Genomic DNA, 27,613 nt, shown 5'->3' with positions numbered 1-27,613 from the left:
TTTTTTTTTGTGTGTAAAGGGTGTAATTACAGAGCTGTCTGGGTGTTATAAATATCGATATGACAATTACAATTGCATTGCTATATCTCACAAATGATGTATTACTGTTGGTAGACAATAATATGGGTTTCAGGTGTGGTAATCTGAACACAGCGTCTTTACACTCTAGTGAAATAGTGCATTTCATATTATATAACAGGACAAAGGTCACAGCGCTGTAGGGCTTTGAACCAGAAGCTTGGATAGTACGTTGCCTATACAAACACATTGCCATTTCAAACTCCATTTAGACCATTATAGATTCATCGAAAACACCGTCCTTTTCTTCTGGTGACTGATGATATTGTCCTTCCATTTCGTGAGGTCACTGAGGTGCCCGTGTTTTTTTTTCAATTACTTTAGAATGTATTTCTAATAATTGTAAATAGCAGATGTACAAGCTCACAGCGCGGCACCAAGTAACACGATGTGAGCTTGTACATGTGCTATTTTTTAATAGCCAAGGCTATCTTAAAAGCACACAAATGCTGACAGTTTTAATGGACAAACAACAATTCTCCAGCAGTACATTAACTTCTACACAACATTTTGTTAAAAGTAATTCATTCTGATTTCATGATATACCACAAGCTAGGGTTGACTGGACTCAAATGCATTGTCACAAAACAGGCCTTCAAAAGGAAAATATCACCTACTCAAATGCGTTTTCCACACAACATAACTTTAATGGGGGAAAAACTCACATGATTAGTACAGTAGTACCGTGCTACTATCAGACAGTGCCCTACAAAATAATGGACATGTGCAACTCAGGTATTTCCTGATACATGTTGGAAAACAAGCAAACAAACTACATTATAATAAATGTAATGCAACAAAACTCTTCATAACCGCAACAAAATTAGAGCAAGTAGGGCCATATTATTCTAACCCTAACCCATAATCACCAGTATAGGTTACTTATCACTTTTTAATAACCTTTAAATACCAAACATTTGCGTAGCAAATAAACATAACAACAATAAACATCTCTTGGAAGGAGCTAGAAGTAGCTACAGTAGATGTAGCCAAAATACCCTTTGGAGGATCGGCAACCAACGTAGGTATGATTACTTCTAATGCGACTAGCGACGGGACCGCGATGGACCGTCAAAAACATAATCTTTGGTTAGAATTGGAATTATTGATTTAGATCAAGAGTTATTCACATTTTAAGATTTGCGATCCCATCCATTAAAATGGAGGGGGAACACTTTGGATGATGTCCCAACCGTTAATGGTTGGAATCGAATGTTGCCCAATCGACGCTCCCAGGCAGTAGACTGATGACGTTCCACTATAGTGTTCACTCCCATTTATAGATTTTGACCATCTTCTCTGTGAGGGAGGCGAGGTAGTGGTCTCCGTTGACGACGAAGGGGCTGATGTCCAACACCGGCTGGTCAGCGGGTAGCTTCTGAAGGAGAGCGCCACTCCCTGCATCCCACACCTAGAAGAGAGTACAGGGATTGAAGCAAAAATAAAACTCTCACACGCCTGAAATAAGTCATACTATGTGATTTGTGAAACAGGTTGAAAGGAGACCACCACACTAGCAGTTTCCTAAACAATTAACACGATATGCTAAATGGTTTTGTTCTAATAACATTGTTCCTGCTGTTAAGGTGTCATGGAAAATACTTCTAAACGTATTGCTAGTATGACCACTTCAAATGCTCTCATCTTTATTCATTGTTTAATGGAAATAGCCCATCTACAAGCTCTCAATGCGTCTGCGACTTTTTTGAGAGCTTATAGATCGGCTATTTTCGCTGGGCCACTTGCTTCCATAGAAGCTTCCTTCTATGGAATCCAAATGACTGAAATCAGTCGTAGCGACTGAGAACTTTCATCAATGAGAGAAGACCTTAATTGATACCGCAGAGGAAATTCAGGCCCAGAGGCAGTACAACAGTTAACCCATTTTGGGCGGGAACCCCTTTTGGTGTTTTAAACATTGTTATAATTTAGCTATTGAAAAATAGCAGATCTACGAGCTTGTAGCCTTGTAGGTCTGCTATTTTTGAAAAATCGTAAATGTGGCGCAAACCTTTGAATATATATTATTTCAAAGTGAATGTTTTTTACTCGGGTCTAAATGGGTTAAGATACTGATACAGAGTCAAATAACTACTGTGCGGTACAGTCATAGGAATAAATCATCAAGGAAAAGACCATAATAATGGTTTTGACTTTTGAGTCATCATCATTGATGTTCATTGTTTAGTCTTGCAATGCCATTGGTCATGATATTTGCATATAAATACCCCCCACAGAGGCAGAGATTTACACAACTTCAAAATCTCTGGACAATTTAACACATTTTAACCTTTGACCTTTAACCCTGCTAAAAGTAATTAAATGCCTGTAATATATATTTTTTGTGTTCATTAGAATGTCTAGAAACATATCTCCCAAATGTAAATTATTAATTAATTTTTATTTTAATAATTATTATAAATGTGCATAGAATAGAATTTGCATAACACTTATTCCCCCCATCATTTCCTCTGATAAGTCCTAGTAGTACAAAGTAGTAGTAAGGTTGAAATCTCTTTTTTGCAAGTAGAAATATATCCGGGTTCTTCTCCTTCAGCCTCACGCCAGAAGAAAAGCAGTGTGCTCAAAAGGTGGATGCCACAATAAGTCACAGACGCGTTATTATGTATCCCACCGCAGTTCTAGGAAAGCCCTGCTGTGATTGGCCAGTAGTCGTTGTGATTGACAGTTCTCTCAAACCCTCACCCTAAACTTAACCTCCCACGGGGCAGCACACCTAAACCTAACCCATGTCTAACCAATGACTAGTCTAAACTAAGTATGCACCCCCCTAAACCTAACCCGAACGGCCTTCCCGGGAGCCAATCAGACACATGGTGAGGCGGGTCTACCCTAGAACGTTGGTGGGATTCATAATCACGCGTCACAGACAGGGAGCTACAGTGCAAACTAAAGCCCTCTTCTTGCTTTTGATCAATGTTTCTTTGGAGTTCAGCACCTGCGTTTAAAGGGCGTGTTAAGGGGAGTGTTCTTCTCACCATGGTGGAGTTGCTGGCCTCGTCTCCGACACAGACCAGCGTGGCGCCCCGTCCGGCGGGGCTGCCGAACACAGCGTTCTTGGTGAGCAGCTTGCAGGAGGATCCGGCGCTGAAGGTCCGGACCGGCTTGCAGGAGCAGCAGCCGGGCTCCTGGGCCGCCGCGTCCAGCTGGGGCGTCCTGCTCAGCTCCATCAGTACGCTGCGCAGCGCCGGGTTGGAGCGCCCTGGGGTGCAGGAGAGAGAAAGAGAGAGTTGGAAAGAGGCAAAAATTAAGAAGGGCCAAAAGGCCTCTTCAAAGTAAAATGCAAAAGAGGAGGATTGCGCCGTGTAATGGATTACTGCATGTTTTTTGTGAGGGTACCTACTACCTACCCTAGGAGACACGGGGAGAACATGCACACTCCACACAGAAAGGCCCTGCGTTTAACCATTTCAATCGTTATTTTAAACGTTAGCTGTTGAAAAACAGCAGATCTACAACCTCAAGCAGATCTACAAGCTTGTAGATCTGCTATATATTTTTTTAAATTGTGTGTGCAGATCTTATATAATATATATCCCAGCGAACGTTTTTAACTCAAATATTTGCTTCTGGAGGGTCCCTGGAACAACATATTTTCAGATGGAGGTCGGTGGCCAATTACATAACTTATTTTGGGGGTCCTTGACATGAAAATGTTTGAGAAACAATTGACATAGAAACATAGTTTTTTTTTCAGGAAACTGATTTAGAAGCCATTTGTAGAATCTGGTCTCAGGTCTAAATTGGTTAAAGTTGATCGTTACTACAGACATACACGGGGCGGCTGTATCTCAGCTGCTAGAGAGACGACATGGGATTTAGAAGGTCACTGGTTCAACCCTCTAAGTGCCCCCGAGCAACACTCGAGACACCTGACCCCCAACTACTGCTCCCCGGGCGCTGTATCAACACTCTGTGCATAACTGTAGTACCTAACAAGAACTCAAGGGGACACCATTTCTAACAAATAAACTGTTTCTTTTTACTGATTCCAGGCCAGGAGGAAGAGAACATCACCATGACATGGGGCGACATTTACCCTCCATTACATAGTGTAGCGAAAATATTTCCCTTTTTTATAATAAACTGCCATTTGAAACATCCTTTGTATAATGAGGTGTGAAGCCTTGACAAACAGCAAAGAGATGGCCTCTCAACATGCTGACAATTAGCCATGCTCAGGACGACACGCAAAAAAACATAAGGTGCGTTCAAACCTGAACATATACATTTGTTTCGAGTCGCTTCAATCGCTTGACTTTGGTCGTCGGTCAGCAGTGATAAGAAATAAAAGTATCTTTGCTTGTGTCGCGCGCCGATTGGCTGTAGACACCGTTATTTAACTTTGGCAGTGTAACCAAATGGACCCGCTTGTTCACACAAGATGGCTATCGTTCAATACATTCAACATAATTCCTGCCACTATATCGTGTATGAGCAGCAAAACTAGTTCCTGTCTTTGGAAAGGGTTTAGTTTTTTCAGTTGGAACTGGATGAATAAAACCAAACAGGCCGTTTGCTTCGTTCCCACCGCGCCTGTTCGCGCAACTTCTCGTCTTTGCATTGACTTTGTATGAAATCGCGCCGCTCTAACTGTTCAGGTCTGAGCGCAGCTTTAGATCAGGGGGTCTTCAACATTTTTCAGGTCAAGGAACCCTTATAGCCGAGAGATATAAAGCAGGGACCCCCCTTAGTACACGGTTTGGGACCACCAGACAGTCTCTCTCACCTGGCCGGTACGTGACCAGACAGTGGCGGCTCTCCGTGTCCATCTGGATGTCGGTGCAGCCGCTGGTCTCCAGGGGCAGGCTGTGGGGCTTGTAGGTGGTCCCGTCCACCTGCTCCCAGAAGTAGGCCCCCTCCAGGTTGCCCACGATGAGCCCCCCGCAGGGGAAGCTGCTGGAGGCGTCCCTGGGCACGTAGCACAGAGACGCCACAGGACACCTGGGAGGAGAAACAACGTGAGCTGTGCATTACTGTGCTGTACTGTACGGTACGGTACTGTACTGTACTGTTCTACTGGGACCTGGGAGGAGAAACAACGTGAGCTGTGCAGTACTGTACTGTACTGTACTGTACTGTACTGTACTGCATGTCCCACACCGTTCTATTGGGACCTTGGAGGAGAAACAACGTGAGCTGTGCATTACTGTACTGTACTGTACTGTACTGTACTGTATGTCGTTCTACTGGGCCACAGCGGGGAGAAAAATCGATCACAATCCAAATTCAATTTGGTATTGTACCTGTCCTGAAAACAAAAGTGATTTCAGAGCACCCTTTCATTTTCACATCATCTATAGCAGGGGTTCCCAAACCTTTTAGCCCGTGACCCAAAAGAGAAATCTGATGTCTCCCAAACGAGTGAAAATATAGCCTTATATACTTAAAACATTTGTTTTCTAATTGGAATTTCTTTGATTTTTCAAAAATGAAATTACTCATTGAAAATCATTGAATTTGTTTTTAATTCATGACAAATATATAGCTTTTTTGGGAATGATTTTTTGAAATAATAATGTAAATTTTATTACATACATTATTTTACATTTTCCAAATTAAATTCCATACTTTACCATACTTTCTAATATACTTGCGTAGGAACCCTGGCAATATGAGAGTTCGCTTTTAAAAAACATAAGTTACTCTCATCTCATCTCAACCACATCTCCAAACCACATAGGCCTCGGTTACATGCACAAAATGTATTCAGAATGAATGAATTCACTCCAAACAGAGATTCATAGTTCATACCCAACTGTTTACATGGAACCTGAATAAAAGTATTTCTATTCCTCATATTGTTTACATGACCAAAGCATTCATTCGGAATATAACTTTGGACTAGGGATGGCCAACCCATAACCGTTATCCGTTAAGAAATGAATAACGGACAAACACTAACAGCTATTAACTGATAAAATATATATGTTTTGAAGTGCAGAGTCCCTGCAACCACACGCGACCTCCACCCAAAACAACCCAGAACTAAATAACAGCATGAAGCGGGTGAGAGAAGTGGTGTTTGGGAAAGTTTTTCACAAGAGATTAAAGAATGATAATGAGGTTACGTAATGTCAGATGGTCGAAAACGATATATATGCGATATATCAGCGTGGTCAATGGCGAGGGTTTTCAGGAGTTGCTGCCTTCCAAAGGCAGTTAGTTTGCATTGCACAGTGCGCTATTTCCGAACGCGCCCAGACTTTCACGGGTCCGTCAAATTGAAGCCCATTTTAAAGAAAACATAAAGCTAAAAGCGCAACAGTGGCTCTTACGACCTACTGTTGGACGGCACTCGTCAGTCACCACAGAGAGCTATTTGATAATTACGTGCCACTATATTGACGAGGAGTGCACGTTAATTCATCAGTCAGTCAGCCGTCACACAGAATTTGCCCGACAGACACAGACAGCACTAGCAGACAACCTGGCTGGTAGGTAAACTCAACGATGCGGTGGTTACCCATTTTTTAATGGGTAAAATAGCGCAATCTGCGAGCATAAAATGTCTCCAAATGGCCATCCCTGCTTGGACATGGGCAAAAAGCACTATAGTCTACTAAGGGCATGTGTAAAATAATACATGTATTCCAAACTCCCAACAGTAGCATTCGGAATAGTGTTTATATGGTAGCTCTATACCGATTGAAACGGTATATACCACCCCTCCAGACCAGAATGAAAATTCATTCGGAATGGGATATTCTATTCCAATTGAGGTGTTTACATGAGCATTTTCATTCTGATGACTGGAATGAATCCATTCATTCCGAATGAATTTCTGCATGTATATAATTATGGGGCCATAGAAACACAGTGGCTCCAATGTGGATATCGGACTTCATGCGACGTCTGCCATTTCATGACGTCAATCAATTGTACACAAGAGTTCTGTTCAGTTTGTGATATTAGCTCCAGACAGAGAGACACAGACCACAGTTAGACGTGATAAATCCCAATGTCGATTCCTGCTGTTGACATGATTGACGTGATAAGGATTTAATAATAATAATATCTGGGACTTATATAGCGCTTTTCATGACACTCAAAGACGCTTTACATGTGTTAGGGCCAGGGGGGGAACAAGAAAAAACAATATTTATTAGAAAAAACAATTATAAGAATACAACCAATAAAACATATAACAAGTTTTAAAAACACATCAGCTTGGAAATGCGATTGTGAACAGGTGGGTTTTCAGTGCAGATTTGAAGGTGGGAAGTGATGGGGCATCTCGGATGTGTTTGGGGAGAGCGTTCCAGAGGGTGGGGGCGGCCACAGAGAAGGCCCTGTCGCCCCAGGTTTTTCGTTTGATTTGTTTTTATTGACTCAGAATAATATCTAGCGTAATGCAGCGTTCACCTCGGCTCGGTGGATTTACATGGACCAAGATCATGCTGCTGCTTAGGTGGCTGTAATAGCCGCTCTCCGCCCACCTTTCCGCCCGCCTCAGGTTTAGGTGATTGCACAGAACTCGGATGTTAGGGGCTCAATACTAAATCGGCGATACCTCGCTTCTGATAAAAGTATGTTAGATTAGTTACAGGCGATTTTGCTTCCTGATTTTTTTAGGACGTGAAAGTGAAGGTTTTCAAAATAAAAGACGCGTGCGTCCGAGGCGACAGTAAAAGGGACTAGCTGGAGTCTTTGGTGGCAGTCAAAAAGAAAACTCAATATTGCTCTAATGCAGTGGTTCTCAACCAGTGGTCCTCGAGGGGGTTCCAGGTGTTCCCCAGTTAAATTATGGAGGGTTGTTAACCAAATGGACCCTTATTACATCTGTAACTCTAGATACCATAATATAAAACCAACATTTGGTTTCATTTGATTTTACACTCTCAAGAGTTAAATTATAGCTAAACATCATGTAAATGTCATCAAATGGTGGTCCGTGGCTCAAATGCCGAATATATAATGGATTCGATATGAAAAGAAAGAAAGAAAGAATCTATATTCAAAGATTTGCGCCACATTTTCACGATTTTTCAAAAATAGCAGATCTACAAGATCATAGCGCGGCACCGAGTGCCAATTTACAATTTAGGCATTTAGCAGACGCTCTTAATCCAGAGCGCTATGAGCTTGTAGATCTGCTAATTTTCCAACAGCTAAAGCATAACATTATGCTAAAAAAAACCTAACCCGTCCAGAATGGGTTGGCGGTGGCGGTTGCAGCTGGTGCGTGCTGGTGTTAATATTAAATAAATTAAACTAACTAACTAACTAACCTGGCGAGTGGCGGCTGCAGCTGGTGCACGTGCGTGCAGGTGTCTCTGATGTCGTAGACGAGCACGGCTCCGCTGAGCAGACCGGCGTACAGGTAGTTGTCGTTGTCCAGAGACCAACAGCAGCTCCACACGGGCTTGCCCGTGTTGTACGTCTGCACCACCCTGTTGGACGTCAAACTGACGCACGCACGCACGCACGCACGCACGCACGCACGCACGCACGCACGCAGACACACACACACACACACACACACACACACACACACACACACACACACACACACACACACACGACTGATCAATAGATAGATAAAGATACCTTCATTGATCCCGTCTGCTGCGTCAGCCGGAGCCAACACAGGAGCTACAGTAGATAGATACGGCAGAATAACAACACAATAATATACACTTTCAAGAATTACAGTATAAGTAATGCAGATGCATACTGTAAGTAAGCCTTGCCGAGCCATGAGGCCCATAGGGCAGGAGCCTATCCCCTGTTTCTGTGGGCGTGAGGCAGCATCATTTATTTATGTACACATAAGAGATACAATACAAGGACACAAATATTTACAAGGTGCTGTACAGAGTGCAATCAGCAAATCCCGGACAAAGGTACAAGTAACACCGTCTTCGCCATATTTGGCGGCTACCGATAGTGGAAGAGATTGCACAGAATTTCGCAAGCCGTTTGGCTGCTTTTTTTGGCATCCCAAGTTGTTGGAAGCCTCTTACAACCAAACTGTGTACGTGTCCTAGGCTGCCGAAGATAAACACAAGTAGATTGCACCTATAGCTTCCTCTAAGCTAGAATCAAAGGTGCAGGCCACTTCAACAATGAAAACTGATCTGTTCTCTTCACTCAACAACATCTGGTGTGTTAGCAGAGAGATGTGCAACAATTTCAGTATTTTCAGTACAGAGTTGAAACATGGAAGCTTTGACACAGGAATGTTTGTACATTCTCACAGACAAAAAGTGCAAAATGTTTAGATATGTCCTTTGTTATGAAATCAACTATTCTGTCGTGGCATGCTATGTAAAGCCCTTTATAGGCATAACAGCCATTCAGAATGTGTGACATGGTTTCTGTAACGAGCCCTGTGGTGTGATGCAAGCAATGAGGTGCATGGTCGGAGGGAAACCAGAGGGATAGGTTGAGTTTGGTGGGAAGGATCTGTAGCCTGGCTTTTACTGTAAAGGTGATAATGTCCTCATTGGGCCTCATGCGCCAATAAGTTCCTAACTTTTCCTCTTACATTTCTTCCTAAGTGAATTCCTAAGAGAAGTCCAGTCAGATTCATGAAACGTTCTTAAGTAGGCAGAATTGTTCGTAAGCATGTTCTTATGATGATGAATCCAAATCCTCGTAACTTGAAGGGGTGTGCCAGTAGCCTGGTTAATAAACCAGACCGAATCAGCCGTTGGCAAAACATTTTTTGCCTGCCAGCGGATTAGGGTCTGGCGAGGCTCAGTAGCACGCCTCTTTCCTACAACCGAGAACAGGTCGGGCCAATCGGGACACGGTATGCAATATGGGCGGGCTTTGGTACAGTGACGTTCAATGCTTGAGACCTTTGACTGACAGTAGCTCTGACCAATTGCGTCAAAGAGAAAATGTTTGAACCCGCCCCCCGGGAAATGAAATCCAAGTGGAGCCAGCCCAGACTAATATACCGCGACAGTGTTGTGTGATATTAGTCTGGCTTATTAGCCAGGCTAGTGTGCCAGTTCATTCAAATTATCATAGGTAGACGCCCCACATATCCTAATTAGCATCCTAATTACCATAGGGAACCGCCCCACCAATCCCATATAAGGCATTGGGAATTCACTTTCCTACCTGTGTTCACCCAGGTGGGTGTGGTTTTGCATGACTCCATGGCTGCGTTCGAATTCATTCCCTATGCCCCATATAGTGCACTACTTTGGGGTTCCGCCATTGTGTTATAGTGTCCGAATATGTAGTGAGCATTTTCGCACCCTAATGTAGTGGACTGAAGTATCCCACAATGCACCGGGAATTGTAGGGACCATCCGATGGTCACTACAAAAACACAGTGAAGCAAATCTGCCCCATAATGCATTACGCAAGCTCGCTCTTGAGCGCACATGCACACGTTTGCGCGCACGTGCGCTGCTTATGCATGCATGCGCTCCAACTCAGGCAGAAGTTGAACCAGCGAAAGAAATCAACACAAATGTACTTTTTAAACTTTCGTTTTCCCCTCTTTTCTTCCTTGGCGGATCTCGAAGCTACAGATCGAGACAAATGATCTGTGCATTTATTTGCAATTGTTTTATTTTATTTATAATAAAACAATTCATTTGCAATAGTATTACTAATCTAATTAATTGTATCACCCAGGCCCAGTGCATGACGTTAGGAGAGGAATCAGTTGCTTGTGTAGAATATATTTTAATAGTTTTTGGATTAAGGTTGGTGAGGTTGTAAAGCTATGTGCTAAAGTCCAATATATATTTAGTACATGCATGTGTCTCCGAACATATGTTTTATTAATATTAATTAATTCCTGCCATGAAAAAAGATATGTTATCTAACATTATTTCATTGAATTGCGATAAATACATTAAACCTCATTATGTAGGCAGTAATTTATTGGACTGCCGTTTCTGTTTCTGTATTGAGTTTGTGCTTGAAATGTACTGTAATTCTGCAAACTGTTAATACATATTTCAATCAATTCTGTTAACGTTTATATTGTGAGCAGAGCTTGTAGATCGGCTACTTTTGGTAATTCTTTACCAAAAGTACTCGATCTACAAGCTCACAACACGGACTTATAGATCGGCTATTTTTGCCGTATCCCCCCCCCCCCCCCCAGGATTAGCGGGGTTCATAATCATGCTGCTGATATTTTCATATTGTCAAGGTGGTGCACTGTTTTCATATTGCTGGATAATGGATATAATATTAATTTATTGATAATAATCATAGGCCTATGTTATTTTAAAAGAATAACCTTTTTATCATAGACATATAGGCCTAAATGCCTGCAAACATATTTTCATTAACCTATTTTTTCTTTATTCATCCATGAATTTAAAAATAATTTAACAAACTGTCCTTGCAGGGAGGTGACAGCCTGCAGTCACTTTTGATACAGTCTGTTCCTAGCGAAAATCCAGCAGCAGCGTTTTCACTGGTTTCTTGTAGTCAGTTGATTCTTCATATCCAAATGAGTGAAATGGCCGGGATGATTTGTTTATTTTTCATACAGTTCTTTATGAGGCGATCTGAAAAAACCCTATGGGGATTACAATGCAAATAAAATGTACATGAACCCGCAGACCTATAGCGCCCTCTACCGATATTGACGTCAGAGTCGGTGCTCCCCATACAGGGAGTATTGTCCGAATTCATCACCATTTGAGTCCACTGAGTCTGGATCCCCGTATGGGGAGTAGGGAGTAGGGAACAACCCTAGCAATTCGAACGCAGCCCATGGCCTTGCCTGCAGTCACACCTGTGTGTGATTGCAGCACACAGAAATCACAGGACCTCACACATAGAAATAAAGTTGAGTGAAGTCAAGAATACCTAAACTAAAGTCTAAATATGGTGGAACACCAGACTCCAAACATTAAAAATCAATAATACTGTGGTGGTGGTTCACTGAAGTGAACAGAAATGTTCATAATTTCAATATTTCAATATTCATGAATGTATTTTATTATTTATCTCACAATAGTCAACTTGGGGGGGGGGTGATGGCGGGTGGGGTGGGGGTTATGTGGTGGGTATGGTGCGTTTGTTTGGGTTGGGTTGTGAACTCTAAACCAGTGGTTCTCAAACATTTTCATGTCAAGGACCCCCAAATTGACATGCATTCTGCAGACCCCCATATGAAAATATTTTCTGCTATGGAAATGTTTTGAAGATTTGTCAAAATGTTTCGAAAATAGCCGATCTACAAGCTCAAAATGGACAGTAATGGGTGAGCTTGTAGATTGGCTATTTTCAAAGTATAAAATGGGATTAAAGTGGACTGCCAGGAACTTCCTCAAGGACCCCTTGAGGTCCCCAGACCAAACTTTGAGCATCATGCAGAGGGCGCTGTTTTTCCTTTATGTTTTCAGATTGCACTTAAGAACAAAAAAGGCACCCTAAGAGTGCTCCACAGTGTTCGTAGATTCTGTTCTTACCTACGAACAAATCATAGCTAAGAAAACATTGAGGGATCCCAAAACCTTCTTAAAAACTTCCCAAGTGGGTCTAAGAACACATTTCTTCTTAAGAACTTCTTAAGAACGGTTGGCGCATGAGGCCCATTGAGAGCAGTGTTCCTTATAAATGAATGGGAAACAGAGTGGTCAGCATGGGGAAGGCAAGCCAGTTTTCCCTGGAGTTTGAGTCCAGTCCAGTGTTGTTGTTGCCGATGTGGAACATATCCAACAGGGTCCGCCAGGCACCCTTAGGTGTCAACAGGTGGGTGTGTCCGCTATAGGTCACTGTTGCTCTAACAGAGTTGAGAGGGACAGTTATTATGCCCACACACGCACACGCGCACACACACACACACACACACACACACACACACACACACACACACACACACACACACACACACACACACACACACACACACACACACACACACACACACACACACACACACACACACACACACACACACACACACACACACACACCATCTAATCCTACAAGTCAGTTATCATTGTCCTACGCGTGCCTCGTGTTACACATTCTGCAGACGGCGTGAGTCATTCCAAATGTAGTAGCATTAGAAACATCCACGGCACTTTTGGCTTTCCATCAAATATTCGACTGTATTTGTGTGTGTGTGTGTGTGTGTGCGTGCGTGCGTGCGTGCGTGCGTGCGTGCGTGCGTGCGTGCGTGACAGAGAGAGGCTCTTCTTCACTTCAAAGATTCAACTGAACATCAAACGGCAGGTGGTCTGAACAATACATCAATGGCCGTTTATGGTTTATTTTGATTCTGACAAAATCATTAATTAAAAAAAAAGATAAGTCTGATAGAAGATGTATAGATCAAGAGAATTTCAAATCCCCTCGAGTTTTACACTCATTTATACTTTTTTGCCCGCTGGGACTCACTTGAGACGGAAAGAGCAGATCAACAAGCGCACAACAAGTCTCATTTTGCTACGCGTTGGGAGCATGTATATCTGCCATTTTCTTCTTTTTTTAATATAATTTTTATCCCACGATTTTGTAACCCATTTTTCACCCGTGTCAATTATCTAATGTGATCCTGGGCTCTACACACCCTCCGCCAACCTAGTCCCCATATATGGGGGACATGGGGAGAGCAACGGACTTGAACTCATGCTTCCTTCATGCCTGAGTGTCCAAGTTGCTCCTTTACACCTGACAGGGGGGAGTTTCCCTGGTTGGACGTAACGCGTGGAAGGAACACGTTATTCCAACCAGTTCCTTTCCCCTCCATCCGGGGGCCAGGGGGAGGCAGTTTAGAGACCAGGATTACTGCATGTTTTTTGTGAGGGTACCTACCCTAGGGGACATGGGGGGGAACATGCAAACTCCACACAGAAAGGCCCTTTCACCAACCCCGCCTCGGGTATGGGCACTGATGACGCGGAGGAGGAAACACGCCGCCAGCACCCACAGCGTCCCGAACGGGAATCGAACCCGGGACCTTCTAGCTGTGAGGCGACAGCACTACCAACTGTGCCACCGTGCCCCATATCTGCCAAGTAGTGACCAGTGACAAAGAGATGGAAGCAAAGAGTGGAAACGGTTCTCAACATAGTGTAAAAGGTAAAACAATAAAAGCATGGCACCTGATCTGCACTCCACCTTTGTGTTGTGTTGTGTTCCTTACTCCTACCTGGTCAGTTTGATGGTGTTGTCCAGCGACGCAGACAGCATCAGGCTGTTGTCCTGTCTGTTGAAGGCCAGGCCTCGGATCTGCTTGGCGTGGATGGGAACGTAATGGATGGCCTTCGTGTTCATTGCGCTGATCTTCATCACCCCGCAGCCTGGAGGGAAGGAGGATGTAAAAGAAATGGGACTAAATAGATCGTTTTCATTATAATTTGACGTTTCATGTCGACGTCAAGACCGTTCCATCACAGCACAATGAGCACATTGCTTGAAAGTATGGGCTTGAATCTATTTTGTATTTATTTAGCACAGTATAAAAAACATAATAGAAAATAATAAAATAATAAAGTGCTAGGAGGACGAGTCAAAAAGCCCAAAGAGCTTATACGAGGCCTCTACCTAAGTCTCAATGTAAGACACAATAAAACATCCAGAACACGATTGTAAACAATATAGAATTTCCAAGATACACGATGGCAGTATATAAAAATAAAAGAGATAATACAAAAACATATCATTAAGTGATCAGGACAAATAAATAGCTTATGTTTGAAATGATTTAATGAAGTAGAATTTGATGAGATCACTGTACAGCTGTTCCATAGCTGGGCCCCCCCTGTATCTGATGGAGAACTGACACAGACCAGTACGGAACTTTGGGAGATGTAAATGATTTGCCTGTCTTGTATTGAAATGGTGCACATCACTGTTGAACTGAAAGAGGCTTTACCGGGCAAAGGAAATGAAACTGGCTGGAACGATAATTTGAAAAATAAAGTTGCAGGTTTGGTATTTCATTAAATTAACATTTGGTCAAATATTAAGTTGTTTGAAAAGAGGTAGGCAAAATGAGCAGAACAATTACTGTATGTGGCAATCCTGCAGAATCTTTTTTGCAGTCTTAGTCTTTCATGGATAATTACACCAAGGAAGGTTGTTGATGTAACCTGAGTGATTGGGTCATCTCTAGACAGACAGGTGTTAGATTCTTTTTATTTTAATGTAAATATAATCAAATTAGATTTGTTTTTAATATTCAGTGATAATTTGTGTAATTTAAACCATTTTGAAATATTTTATAAGTCATGATTAGCCTTTGCCATTAGAATTCCCAGGTTTCCCCCCTTTGCCAACTTGTAGACTTTTGTATTGTTCTTAATGAACTTGTAATCTGTTTAAATCAATGACCTCTTCCATACAGGAAAGGATTCCAAATAAGCCAGCTGGCTTCTTCCCTTACTTGCATTGTATTTTTGTTCTTTGATATGTTATTGTCTATTTGTTGTTCTACGTGCTAAATAAATAAACCTAAACCTATAACAGCCGTGAATTAATTTGCATTGTTCAGTCTTATGTCTCACACCTTCCTCTTGACAATACAACCTATAGATTCTCTGTGGGGTTCAGGTCAGGCAACACAACTACAATACACAAATCTATCTCTGGTGTTATTGTTCATGTGCGCTACACAGATTTGTTCTGCGCTGGACGTTTCTGAGCCGTGTGCGTGTGCTCACGGGCGCACATTGGCTGCATACCACATAACTAGGGATGCACAATTTATCGGTAGCATAATCGGAATCAGCCATATCGGTATCGGAACGGTCCCAAAATAATACAGATCATTTCATTGGTTTTCACCAGCAAAAATGTTTTTAAATGAAAAATGTAAAAGAAAAAATCATCATTAAGTTCAATATAAATCAAAAGTGTCTAGTACCTCTTGTCTAGAACAAAAGCCAAATCAAATATGATGAAAAATCTTAAGTAAAAATTAACTTTTTTTTCTACATATAATGTGTGTACTCGTCTCATTCAGTTGTGAAAACAGACTCTTTAGAGTAAAGGCTATTTATTGATTGATTGAATACTTTATTAACAGGCTTTGGGCCAAGCCCCCCTAGGACCTAGGCTTGTTTCCATTGTGGTCCTCTGTATAATATCGCAATCGGTCATAATTTCAAAATCGTGCACCCCTACACATAACACATAGTTTGTTGTCATCCAATAATATAGGCAGCTATATATTTACCAGGAAAATGGTACGGTGGAGAGTTCTGGGAGGCCAGAAGACAGGTGAGCGGCTCGCAGTAGGCCAGCACCCTGCAGCCACCCGTCTGGGACACCACCACAGCCTTTTTGAATTTGTACTGGGCCCCCTGGGTGCTCCTGGACTGACCCAGGAGGAAGGAGGGATGCTGGGAGGACTGGGAGGAAGACCTGCTGCCCACCTGGCTCATCAATGTCTTCAACTCCTATACCACGTTTTTTTTTTACAATACAAGTACAAACAAACACCAAGTTATGAGGTGCATGCGAGGAATTCAACAAAGAAAAATTCAACAAAAAAAACAAAAAAAAAAGTCACACAACCCGAAATTAAAAGATTAACACAGACAATAAATATGTCCAAAACTGTCCCATTTCAGGATTCAAAGTAGCAGATCTATCTTCTACCAGCTCAAAACATGTCGCTTTGCACCATGTTTTGAGCTTGTGGATCTGCTACTCTTGCTACTTTTGTTTGACGCTGTGGTATGATGACGTAGGCGTCGTAGGGGATTCACCAAAACTGAAATCAGCCGGGGAGACGTTGACAACTTTAATCCTCAGAATATGACAGGCTTCATGGATAAGTGGTTAATTGAGCGGTTGCCGATGTGAAGGAATGCTGCAGCTTGCATGCATACATGCGTGCGTCCGTACCTGCAGCTGCCTCTGCAGTTTGCTACGTTCGTCGGTCATCACCTGCAGCTGCAGATTGCACTGAGCAGACTCTAGCTCCGCCCTCCTCCTGAGACTCTGCTCCTCCTCCAGTGTCCTGTAGGAGGAGACAAACGCACAACTCAACCAATCACCTTTCACCCACAATCACTCTACAGCGTGAATCTCGTTTGCGTCCGAGCATAGGCATGGCTGAGGCATGGTAACGCCCCGCCTGCCTGTGATTGGCCTACCGACACTGCCCGTCTTGACTGTCGGGACGCGAGGTTACTCTGTGGTGAGATTGAGAAATAAATATACAAGAGAATGACAGCTTGGCACACGCGACAGAATGCAGCCTTGTAACTAGCTTTCTACTTTTTGTAGAAGAGGCAAAATAAATAACTAATATAATAATTGATTGAACACGTACGTTGTACTATGATATGATATGGGTGTGTTCTAAATACAGTGTTAGTGTTGATTCATTCACGTTGTTTATTCATCTAATTATGGTTAACTAATACTATCACCCTAAAAAGGATAAAGATGAAGGGAAAATAGACCTTTTTATAGTACAATAATGTTTCAAGTTTACACATACAAACAAATTCCCCCATAATCAACACAAACACTTTATTTTAGAACACACCCAAATCAAATCATATTAATACGGAGTGCATGTTCAATCAATTACTCCATCAAAGCAAACGGCATAAACAATATCAGTTTGCCTCTTCTACAAAAATAAAAGTTACAAGTTATATAGTTCTCTTGTATCATACCGTACTTGTATTATTTTCCACCGTGGAGTAACCTCACATCAGACTATCCAGCATACCGGTAGCTATTATTCTATTCTATTCACATCCTATTATTCCCAGTTCTATACCTTAATTCATACTTCTGTAGAACGACGTATCGTAAAATAATACGTATTTTGGCCTAAATGGTCACTTTTATTTTTTAGTTTTTGTTACCTTAGTTGTAGGTGGGTTGTACCGTTAAGTAACTTGAACATGAACCATAAAAACGTGAAAATAAAATCGTGGTAATGTTGTGTATCGTGATACTGCTTGGAGAAAATAGTGACATATTTTTCCATATCGCCCACCCCTGATTACACGGCTTGGTTGAATGTTTGATTTCGAATGGCCAATGCCTGAAGTCTTATTTGTGAATAATGACCGCTGAACTCAATAGCAGACCACTGTCTAATCAAAGACTCAGGGCAGATTCACACTGTTCCCGAATATGTTTGCCTGGTCCCCGCTGGCAATGATTCACATTGGCCTTGATTCTTCCGCACCCGAGTATACTTCATTGATTCAACTGTATTCAATGCTTTCACATTGCAGCGATCCGTATCCGAGTACACTTCAATCGGTCCCGAGACTACCTCCATGCAGTCACGGGAACGGTTGGGTGATCAGCTTTCACAGCGTTCACAATAACCACAACATCTGCCAAGTGTTCCCGGGTGTGAATCTGCCCTCAGAGCACATGGCTCATATATCAATCTGCGCTGCTTGATTTTGGGCCGTATCCAACATGTGAACAAAGATAACTTTTCTTGTGACCACCTCGCTCTGACTTATGGTGCGTTAGGCGCTTAAATCAACATTGTAATATAGGTAAAGGGTCACACACACCAAGAATGCAATTTAAATGACTAGACCGGTGCCCGGCTGTAGAGCACCGAGTCGGTAACGATGGAAGTTGGAGATCCATGCCCCACCCGGCTATGCAATAACCGTTGTACCCGTGTCAGAGTACCCGTCCCACCCATCTGTCTGTGTCCCTTTTATGCCCATAATATGGAGACTTCTGTATCCGTCTCTCTGTGTCCATTTATTCCTATATATGGAGTTCTGTGTCAGGCATGCCCAAATACGGAGTGTTGTGATGTCAGAACAGGCCAGCTCCAGCCTCCATATATGGAGGGCAGGGGCCCTGAGCCTGGGCAGGGGCCCTGAGCCAGGGCAGGGGCCCTGAGCCAGGGCAGGGGCCCTGAGCCAGGGCAGGGGCCCTGTCCAGACAGAGCCCGGGCAGAGGCCCTTTGTGACGGTTCTGGACAACCGACCGACTCGACACCAGGCACACCACTGCCTGTGATTTTTCAATACAGAATGAGATCATATCGACATCAGTAATATCGGTTATCGGCCATAACAGCAATTCATTATATCGGATATCGATATCGGCCAAAATGTCTCAGCGGCACATCCCTAATTATTATTATTATTACAAAACACAGCTCCAAGTGTTTTATAATCAGCACATTAATGGTAAGGTTGGTAGTTATAGGTCAGCTCATCCCGTGGTTCATGGAAGTTTTTCTCTATGGAGAATAACATGGGGTCATCTGAAAATCATCTCATATCCACCTTTTTCCTGTAACCCATACGTCTTTGTGTTTGTGTGTGCATAAGTTCCTCTTTCTCTTGCTGTGTTGCCAGTTTTGCAAGAGAAACAAGTGGCCAGGTCTATGAAAACAAATGAAAATAGCTGATCTACAAGCTCACAGCGACACATTGTGAGGTTGTACATATGCTATTTAAAAACACAATGAGAATACATTGAAATATTTTTGAGTGGTGCAACCACTCCAAGGAACAGCAATGTCCGTCCTAACTTATGTGACTATGTCCTAACCTATGTGACTATGTTTAGAGTACCAGTAGGGGCAAAAGTGGCGCTGTTGTGCCAGAAACAGAGAGAGATAGTGTTGCACTGTTGCCTGCTAATTACAGAGAGAGAGAGAGAGCGAGAGAGAGAGACAGAGAGAGAAGCAGGGGGAGAGGGGAGTTGCACCACTCAGTTCACACGCGTGTGATTTTTATAATTTTTAAACATTTTAATTAAAAAAAAAAGGCACACAATATTTTCGGATGGATGTCTGTGGACAATCCTACTATAAATGTGCCACATCTCTGTGTGTGTGTCTGCGTGTGTGTGTGTGTGTATGGTTGTAATGCACGCAACTCGAGAACCATTTGCCCCACCGACTTCTAATTCGACACATGCGTTCCACACCCCCGAAGGGAGTGCAGTGCCCGGTATCTCCAGAACCGCACCACAACCACCGCTGTGCTGTGCTGTGCTGTGCTGTGCTGTAGAAGCCCTCCTCCCTGGCCTGTGTATGTCTGTGTCTGTGTGTTAGGCTGTGCAACAGTGACACTTGGTGGTGAACAAACGCTATAACACTATTTTCATGCTCGGACACAGCCAGGGACACAGGGACAGACCCAGGGACACAGCCACACACATTGCTGTCTATATAGGAGTGGTCGCACCACTCAAAAACTAACAATGCAATTTTAAATAAAGTGCAATATAATCAACATTAAAAAACATCACAGTGCAGATAAATAAAGCGCAGTAGCGCAGCAGGTAGCACCCTTACATGTCTATAGAGAGACCAATCTATGCTGTTTCATGTAAAGCGAGTATTTCTGCAGAGAAATGTACTGACACTCACTTCTTCATGTTGACTAGCTGAGAGTTGTTCAGTGGTCTTAGACTGATCCCTGCGTACAGGAGCACCACATCGGATCGTTTGGCCTTCTTATTGCACTGCGGACGACCAAAATATAAACAATCAGGTCAACGAAAGACACATTCAACAATGTAGAAGAATTATACACTATGCTATATTGTCTTGTGAGTTTCATGACTTTAATTTTCATTTATAAAAAGTTATATCATTTCATTTATTTATTTATTTAATTTTAGGTTTGATGACCTCAATTACACCCCAAACACCTGAACATTCAGTGTTTTTTCTGTGTCTGTGAAGCCTTTTGAGCTGCAATGAAAACAAGGCAAAACAGTGAAAACAGTGACATCTGCTGGCAAATCCCATTGTCATATATGGGATTTGCAGGCTGTGACGTCACAGTCTGTAGGAAAATCAAGCACTTGTTTGAGCCAGAAAGAAACAGACCACAGAAAATCTACTGAATGTTAAAAGTCCAGGGTTTTTTTTGTGCAATTGAGCTCAGAAAACCTAAAACAAATAAGATGTATTTTTCAATCTCTTTATAGAACACATTATGATAGGATAATGAGCCAAAGATGGCTCCCTGTGCTCGTTGGCAGAACTACCTTAGTAGTAGTAGCAGCCTTCAGTCTCGAGAGACCATGGCACAAGCTCACTTGGATTGGATCAGGTGGTGCTGAGGGAACAGTACTTTGTATGTCTGAGCGGCCCAACACGTGAGTGACTCTTTGGCAGTGATGGCATTTGAATGCGCTGCCGTCGCCCGCATGCCAAAAATATCTCTACTTTTAAAGGAGAATTCCATGCTAGAAGGCTTTCTTACCTTTATTTGTAGTTGTTACATCCCCACCAGAGAGGTCCAGGTGTTATTTTGTGCAAAAGTGCATTATTGGCTATTTACCCTAATATAAGCCCTCAACAATGGGCTCTTGGGTTCTTGTGCTAATTCGCATTTCCATAGAAATAAGTAGTGTGCCGCTTGGGATACTATTTACATTATGAAGAGAGGATATAAAACAATGGTTTTGAGCGATGGAAATAAGCGAACACGCCAATGCCCCATTCAATTAAATGCAATTCAATGAGGGCTTATGGTAGGGGAAATAGCCAATAATGCGCTTTTGCACAACACCTGGACCTCTTTGGTGGGGACGTGGGAACTACAAATAAAGGTAAGAAAGCCTTCTTTTGCCATGTCAAGGGAGTCAAACATTACGTGTATTTTGTCGCGAATCCGCATCTCAAAATATTACATTTCAGGGACTCCCAGAAGCAAATATATGAGTTCAAAATGTTAGTTAAAAATAATATATATTCAAAAATAATTCACAATTTTTCAAAAATAGCAGATCTACAAGCTCATAGCACGATGAGCTTGCACATCTGCTATTTTTCAAAAGATATAGTTTAAAACAATGGTTAAAGTGTTTAAAAGCTATAAGGCGACACAGTCTAAATGGGTTCATTTGACTTTGAAAGACGTCATACAGCAAAGACCATGATCCATCACAAATGACTTCTTCCACACCGACCTTTGGGCACTTGGCTGCCTGGCCCTTGCTCCTCAGCCAGCGGTTGATGCAGCCGGACCCAAACACGTGTCCGCAGCGCAGCGCGGCCAGCCGGTGGTCTCCTGCCACGGTGAACAGCTCAAAGCAGATAGGGCAGATGTCGCAATCTGCGTCGTTCCCCTGAGAGGAGCGGAGAGGCGGTGTGGACGGGGCGGACATCGCTGGCGCTGAGGCTGCAGCAGAGGACGACTGGAGGTGGACAGACATGAGACAAGGCAAACACACACAGGCTAAATTAAACAGAGCCTGAATTCAAATTCAAACCCAAAATGTAATTCCGCTGTGTGATACCATCGCACAGCGGAATATAAAATGTTGTCACTTCTGTGTACTTTTGCTGGCCCAACGAGTCACAACGGCCTTAGTCCGCTTCTGAACTCTTCATGTTAAGGTGACTCCACACCAAACAGTCTTGTTCAGACTAGTCAACAACTGTCAGATTGCAACAGACTAGCAATTTCTTAAATCAGCCACAAACCAGTCGGCAGACGAAACATTATTTTTCCCCATGCAAAGTTTGCAGTGTTAACTTAGGCCTATTTTTCCTGTAACATAACTTAATATCCATAGTTGCGGGTTGCTTTAGTTTGGGCTTATTTCTTAAGTGTAGTTGCTTATTTGGGCTTGCTTTCACGATTTTTTTTTTAAATAGCTGATGTAATAGGGCTCAAGTGGTGAAACTGGTTGCTTCTTTTGGGCTTGTTTTCATGCACCTGGTCGCTTATATCAGGGGTTCTCAACGTTTTTGGCCGGGGACCCCCGGAAATGCTTTGGCCCCCAATGTAAATTGACTGCTACAATAACCGTAATAATAGAGACAATACACCATAAATAAATACTGAAACCAGATATAATCATTAGGGAAGGTGTATGCATGTACTATGTGTACCATGTAAACTCTTCATTTCCATTTTCCAGCCATCCAGTTGCAAAATAAAAATAAAAAAGGGGGGGGGGGGGGGTTGAGAACCCCTGGCTTATATCACTCACAGAATCTGGTTACACAGAGCTTCTGCAGCCACACCAAAACAAAACAAAAACAAAACCCGCTAGCTTTGCTTTGGAGTTGATCTATTGGTTTTGGAATTGAGAGTGAGAATATGGTATCTAGTTCACACTACACCAGTAGTCAGCACAGTGAAACATGACGAGCAGACTATAGATGTCCACTCTACATTGGAGTCATTTACCCCCTCATCACTACAATGTGAAGTGAGGCCGGGGCGCTCTTATCATCATGCATCATCATACATCAATCACATTCCATGCTTAGCTGAACACACACACACACACACACACACACACACACACACACACACACACACACACACACACACACACACACACACACACACACACACACACACACACACACACACACACACACACACACACACACACACACACACACACACACACACACACACACACACACACACACACACACACACACACACACACACACACACAATGGAGATAAGAGGTTTCTTCAGCCCTACCTGCGGTCCCCACATCTGGCTGGGGCCTGGTCTCCCCCCGCTGGACACTGTCCTGACTTCCATGGCTTATAGAGTAGCTTCTGCAAAAAGATACAAAGATACAAACAAGCTGAAGCTGAGCTGGGAGCATTTGGAAGTGATGACACAGAGACATGAGCAGGCAAAAATTATATTTATAAAATTGAAGCTGATAAATGGGTACTTTCTCCTGATTGGCTGAAGATTCACCCCCTGCATGAGATTGAGATGCAGAGACATGATCCAGAATATAGTGTTTTAACTTTGTATCAAAAACATTTTGTTTCAACCAAAACATATTGTATCAACAATAAAGTTGATAAATTAATAATCCTTCAAAAATCAATCCTTATTTTGGACATGTCATTAAAATAAGCAATCAATCTACAGGCTGTAGGGTGTGAATTCTTCCCGTAGAATATTATTCAAGTCATACTGACATCCAGTATGTCCAAGAATCTCTTTGCTGCTTCCATCACCATCTTGATATGTTCAGACTTAGGCCTCTTTTAGACGGCGACCATCTCCAGATAAAACGGCAAAGTCCCGTTGCGTTCTCATTTTTTATTGACCCTTTACACGAGAACACACACTTTATGAAAACGCTATAATATTGCTAGGTGGCGGTAACGGGCTGCCAAATAGACCAGTCACCCACGTTACGTATAAGAAGAAGAGCCAGCTCCCCCTTCACGCAACCCTATCGGGGTTTTGCTATTCAACATTAATGTTACATTATAGCTGAATATCGGATGTTAAAAAAAATAATTTTAATAATATTGATCTGTGACCATTTAGTCTCTCTAGAAACTAAAGAGACACGACAGTAAACAATACCGTATATTTCTCCATTTCCATTGGGAAATGTGTTAGTATAGTAGTGTTAGTATAGTATAGAATAGTTAGTATAGAAAACAATACAACATTACAAATCTATAACAAATCAGAACACGTGGTTGTGGCCGTCGCTCGCAGCCTGCTTTCTATAACGCATCGAGGTGACAGAGAAGGCTGACAGACAGCCCAGAGCATGCAGGCAGAGCGCGCCACGGGATGGTTATATATTTTATAATACATTAGGCTACATAAACGCTGCTGCCGCGGCTGCCACCTATCACAATTAAGGCATTTTATTTACATCATGGTTTTACATTCACCATCGCTGATGAGCAGCGCTTTGTAGGTGAGGAGGGAGGCTTGTTCATGAACTCCATTATATCATAATTATATGGCTCTGCATCAATGTAATAATATATGCGCTGCAAGCCAACGTGAGCCATGATGTCATAAGTTTTGCGGATTCACCGTTTTGCCTGTTTACACGGAGAAGGGATAAAACGGCGTTCTCAAAGATTTCCACTCTGGGAGGTGGTTTCACTTTGTTGCGTTTTCACCTCCTGAAAACACCCTTCTCGTCTAAACGGACCCCAGCAAGCGATACTTTATTTTGCCGTTTCTTATGAACACCGTTCTCGTGTAAAAACCACCTTAGTCTGTATATCAACTTAAAGAACCACTTCACCACTTTTCACCCTATCTTCATATAATAGGTCCTCACTAATAATCATGATAAAATGGCACACATTTTTTTGAGTGGTGCAACCACTCCCTTACGGAGCTATGTGTGTGGCTGGCTGGCTGGGTGCCTGGCTGGGTATGAGCACGAAAATAGCATGGTTGTTTTTCACCACCTGTGCGCAACCTAACACAAACACAAACGCACATATTAACTACTGTATATATCATGATTTCGGGTGTGCCAGTACAGTACAGTACAGTACAGTACAGTACAGTACAGTACAGTACAGTACAGGGACCGGGTAACTCTGTCATTTCTCAACCGTTTCGGATGTGGGGCGGCTCGCCGGAATCGGCCCGGCCCCCTGGGCATGTTTCTGGGGGTCTGGTTGTTCCGGGGACCCCATGGGGACCCCCACACGGAGTTGCACCACTCATTTCACACGGGTGTGATTTTTCTACTCAGTCCGTATCTCATAGGAGGGCTGTGGGAAGTTCAGAAACCCGTCCACCAGTGACATCATCGTTAGGCAGATTTTTTTACAAAAATGTTTAGAGGTTTATTATCGTGAGAACGATGGCTTCCATTTTCGCATTGCAACTTTTCATGACTAGAAAGCCTGCAGTTTCTATTCGCTTGGATTCCCCATCGATGAGGTCACTGGTGGACGGGTTTCTGAACTGCCCACAGCCCTCTTATGAGACACAGACTGAGTAGAAAAAATTGTTCCATTTTATCATGATTATTAGTGAGGACCTATTATATGAAGATAGGTTGAAAAGTGGTGAAGTGGCTCCTCTACACTCTCTTTACAGCTTTGGTGTAGGACAATCCTTTCCCTTTCTGCTCTAACCCTGCTCACCAACACCATCCTCTCCTTCTCTCTCCTAGGACACCAGTTGATCCTGTGTAATGTCCCCCACCACAATGCACACACTTTAATTATTCTTGGCTTTCTTTACATTCCTCTTCTTCGCATGTTTCCTACCTACACCTCCTCCTGTTCTCCCTGTACTGCACACTGCTGCCACATCGCCATGTTGTTGGCAACAAAAGCACCCGAGCGGTGCTCTTTCATATGGCCTGCCTGACCCAATAGCTCATGTAAGTCAAGTACACTCTCTGGGGTAGATCATCTCCTGCTGCAAACGTCAAACAAACTGACCCACTTTCCTCTCGTTTCCCATCTCTAAATCTGGACAATCCACAAACACCGTCAACAAGGCTCACAAACACTTGTGGTCTCACTGACAATGGAACTCGATCCACTTATAATTCCCTTGCTCCGTTTTCCTTCAGGCTAAAGGTGCTCGACCTGGCCAGTGCAAATGTTTTGTTTAGGCCGCCTAAAAAATACAAATATTGTGTGTGTGTGTGTGGGGGGGGGGGGGGTCGATTGATTGAAATATTTAGTTTGTATAGAATTATTAGTTTGCAGAATGACAGTACATTTCAAGCACAAACTCAATACAAAGACTAACTGTGAGTGGATGACCCAATTAAGCATTACACTTGTTTACAAGAGGGTCCACCTTGTTCAATTCATCAAAACATTTAGAGACGTACAAATAGACACTTCTATATAGTCAAAGAACAGAACAGGAATTCATCATAAAGGAGGTAAAAAGGGAAAAGAAACATATACAGTGAGGGGAAAAGGGCAGTGGGGGGGATTCAGATTTTACGGGGGCCAGTTTCGAATTGCAGCCGTCCGTAGGTGCCCTTTGAGAGCTTTTTTTTGGGGGGGGGGGGGGGGTCTTTGAACTAAGCGATCTGTGGTCAATAAATCTGTATGTTTACATCAATTTGTATGTTTCACTTTCAATCAACCTATGTATCTGTCTGTCAAGAGCAGGACTGTAGCCTGCAGACTATCACAAATTACTTTGGACAGATGGAAAAAACTTTAGTTAAATTTGCAGAGTGACAGATTACTTTACCTGGGTTACATCTTCTGATAGTTGTTCTTGAATGCTGACATGACATAATAATCCCATCTAGCGGAACGTGACAAAATAGGCTACAGCTGATCTTTGTTGTTGTGCTGCTGAGATGCATGAACACATGCAGTAACCAAGCGTTGAAACAAGGCTGTGGTAAAGATACTAAGGAGAGGTCAGTGATGTCACTGGTATGTAACACGGAAGTAGTATGGACTTCAAGCTGTTTATAAACCAGTCAGTCAGTGACATCACTGACAAATCCTTGGTGTTACTCTTCAAAGCACTGTCCACCTGATCAGCACTGATTTGATTCCCCCCACCCCACTTTCTTCTCAACAACCTTTCCCAGCGCATATTATCATTGAAAATGTCTCGATCTGCGTCTCCGCTTTCATGCCAACAATGAATCTCTCTTCATCACTTTCTGAATTGTTTGATCCCACCCCATTCCTTTCTTTCTTTGCTTTTCTTTTCTTGTTTAAATCCATCCTTATTTCCATCACTAGACGTTTTACTGTCATGGTCAGAATCCTCCTCAAATATAAGTCTGGCGACTGCATGTCCTTGTCTGCCACAACCCACAACAAACCTTACCTGTTGTGTTCTTTTTAGCCACATTCCAATACGCCAAAATCTCGGCCACTTGCTCACTCACACTCGATCACTCCAGCATGGCG

At 42.8% G+C, this 27,613-nt stretch overlaps 1 protein-coding gene across 2 annotated transcripts; it reads right to left on the bottom strand.

Annotated features, from left to right (window-relative positions):
* Positions 1 to 769: 769 nt before the first annotated feature.
* On the bottom strand, positions 770 to 27,613 carry LOC306916232 (E3 ubiquitin-protein ligase rfwd3.S-like). Of its 2 annotated transcripts, none has more exons than XM_079494042.1 (11): positions 27,531 to 27,613; positions 23,457 to 23,536; positions 21,919 to 22,146; positions 20,366 to 20,460; positions 16,888 to 17,002; positions 16,214 to 16,436; positions 14,186 to 14,336; positions 8,331 to 8,507; positions 4,829 to 5,043; positions 3,078 to 3,301; positions 770 to 1,489 (listed from the first exon to the last, which is right to left on the bottom strand). In XM_079494042.1, the coding sequence occupies exons 2-11, from the start codon at positions 23,517 to 23,519 to the stop codon at positions 1,346 to 1,348; spliced, it is 1,635 nt and encodes a 544-aa protein (XP_079350168.1). In that variant the 5' UTR covers positions 23,520 to 23,536; positions 27,531 to 27,613; the 3' UTR covers positions 770 to 1,345. The 2 variants fall into 2 exon arrangements, with proteins under 2 accessions (XP_079350168.1, XP_079350169.1); XM_079494043.1 differs by lacking the exon at positions 27,531 to 27,613 and adding an exon at positions 26,934 to 26,982.

This window comes from Electrona antarctica (assembly GCF_951216825.1).
Source record: "Electrona antarctica genome assembly, chromosome: 23".
Classification (NCBI taxonomy): Eukaryota; Metazoa; Chordata; class Actinopteri; order Myctophiformes; family Myctophidae; genus Electrona; species Electrona antarctica.
This window is presented reverse-complemented; position numbering and strand designations above follow the sequence as displayed.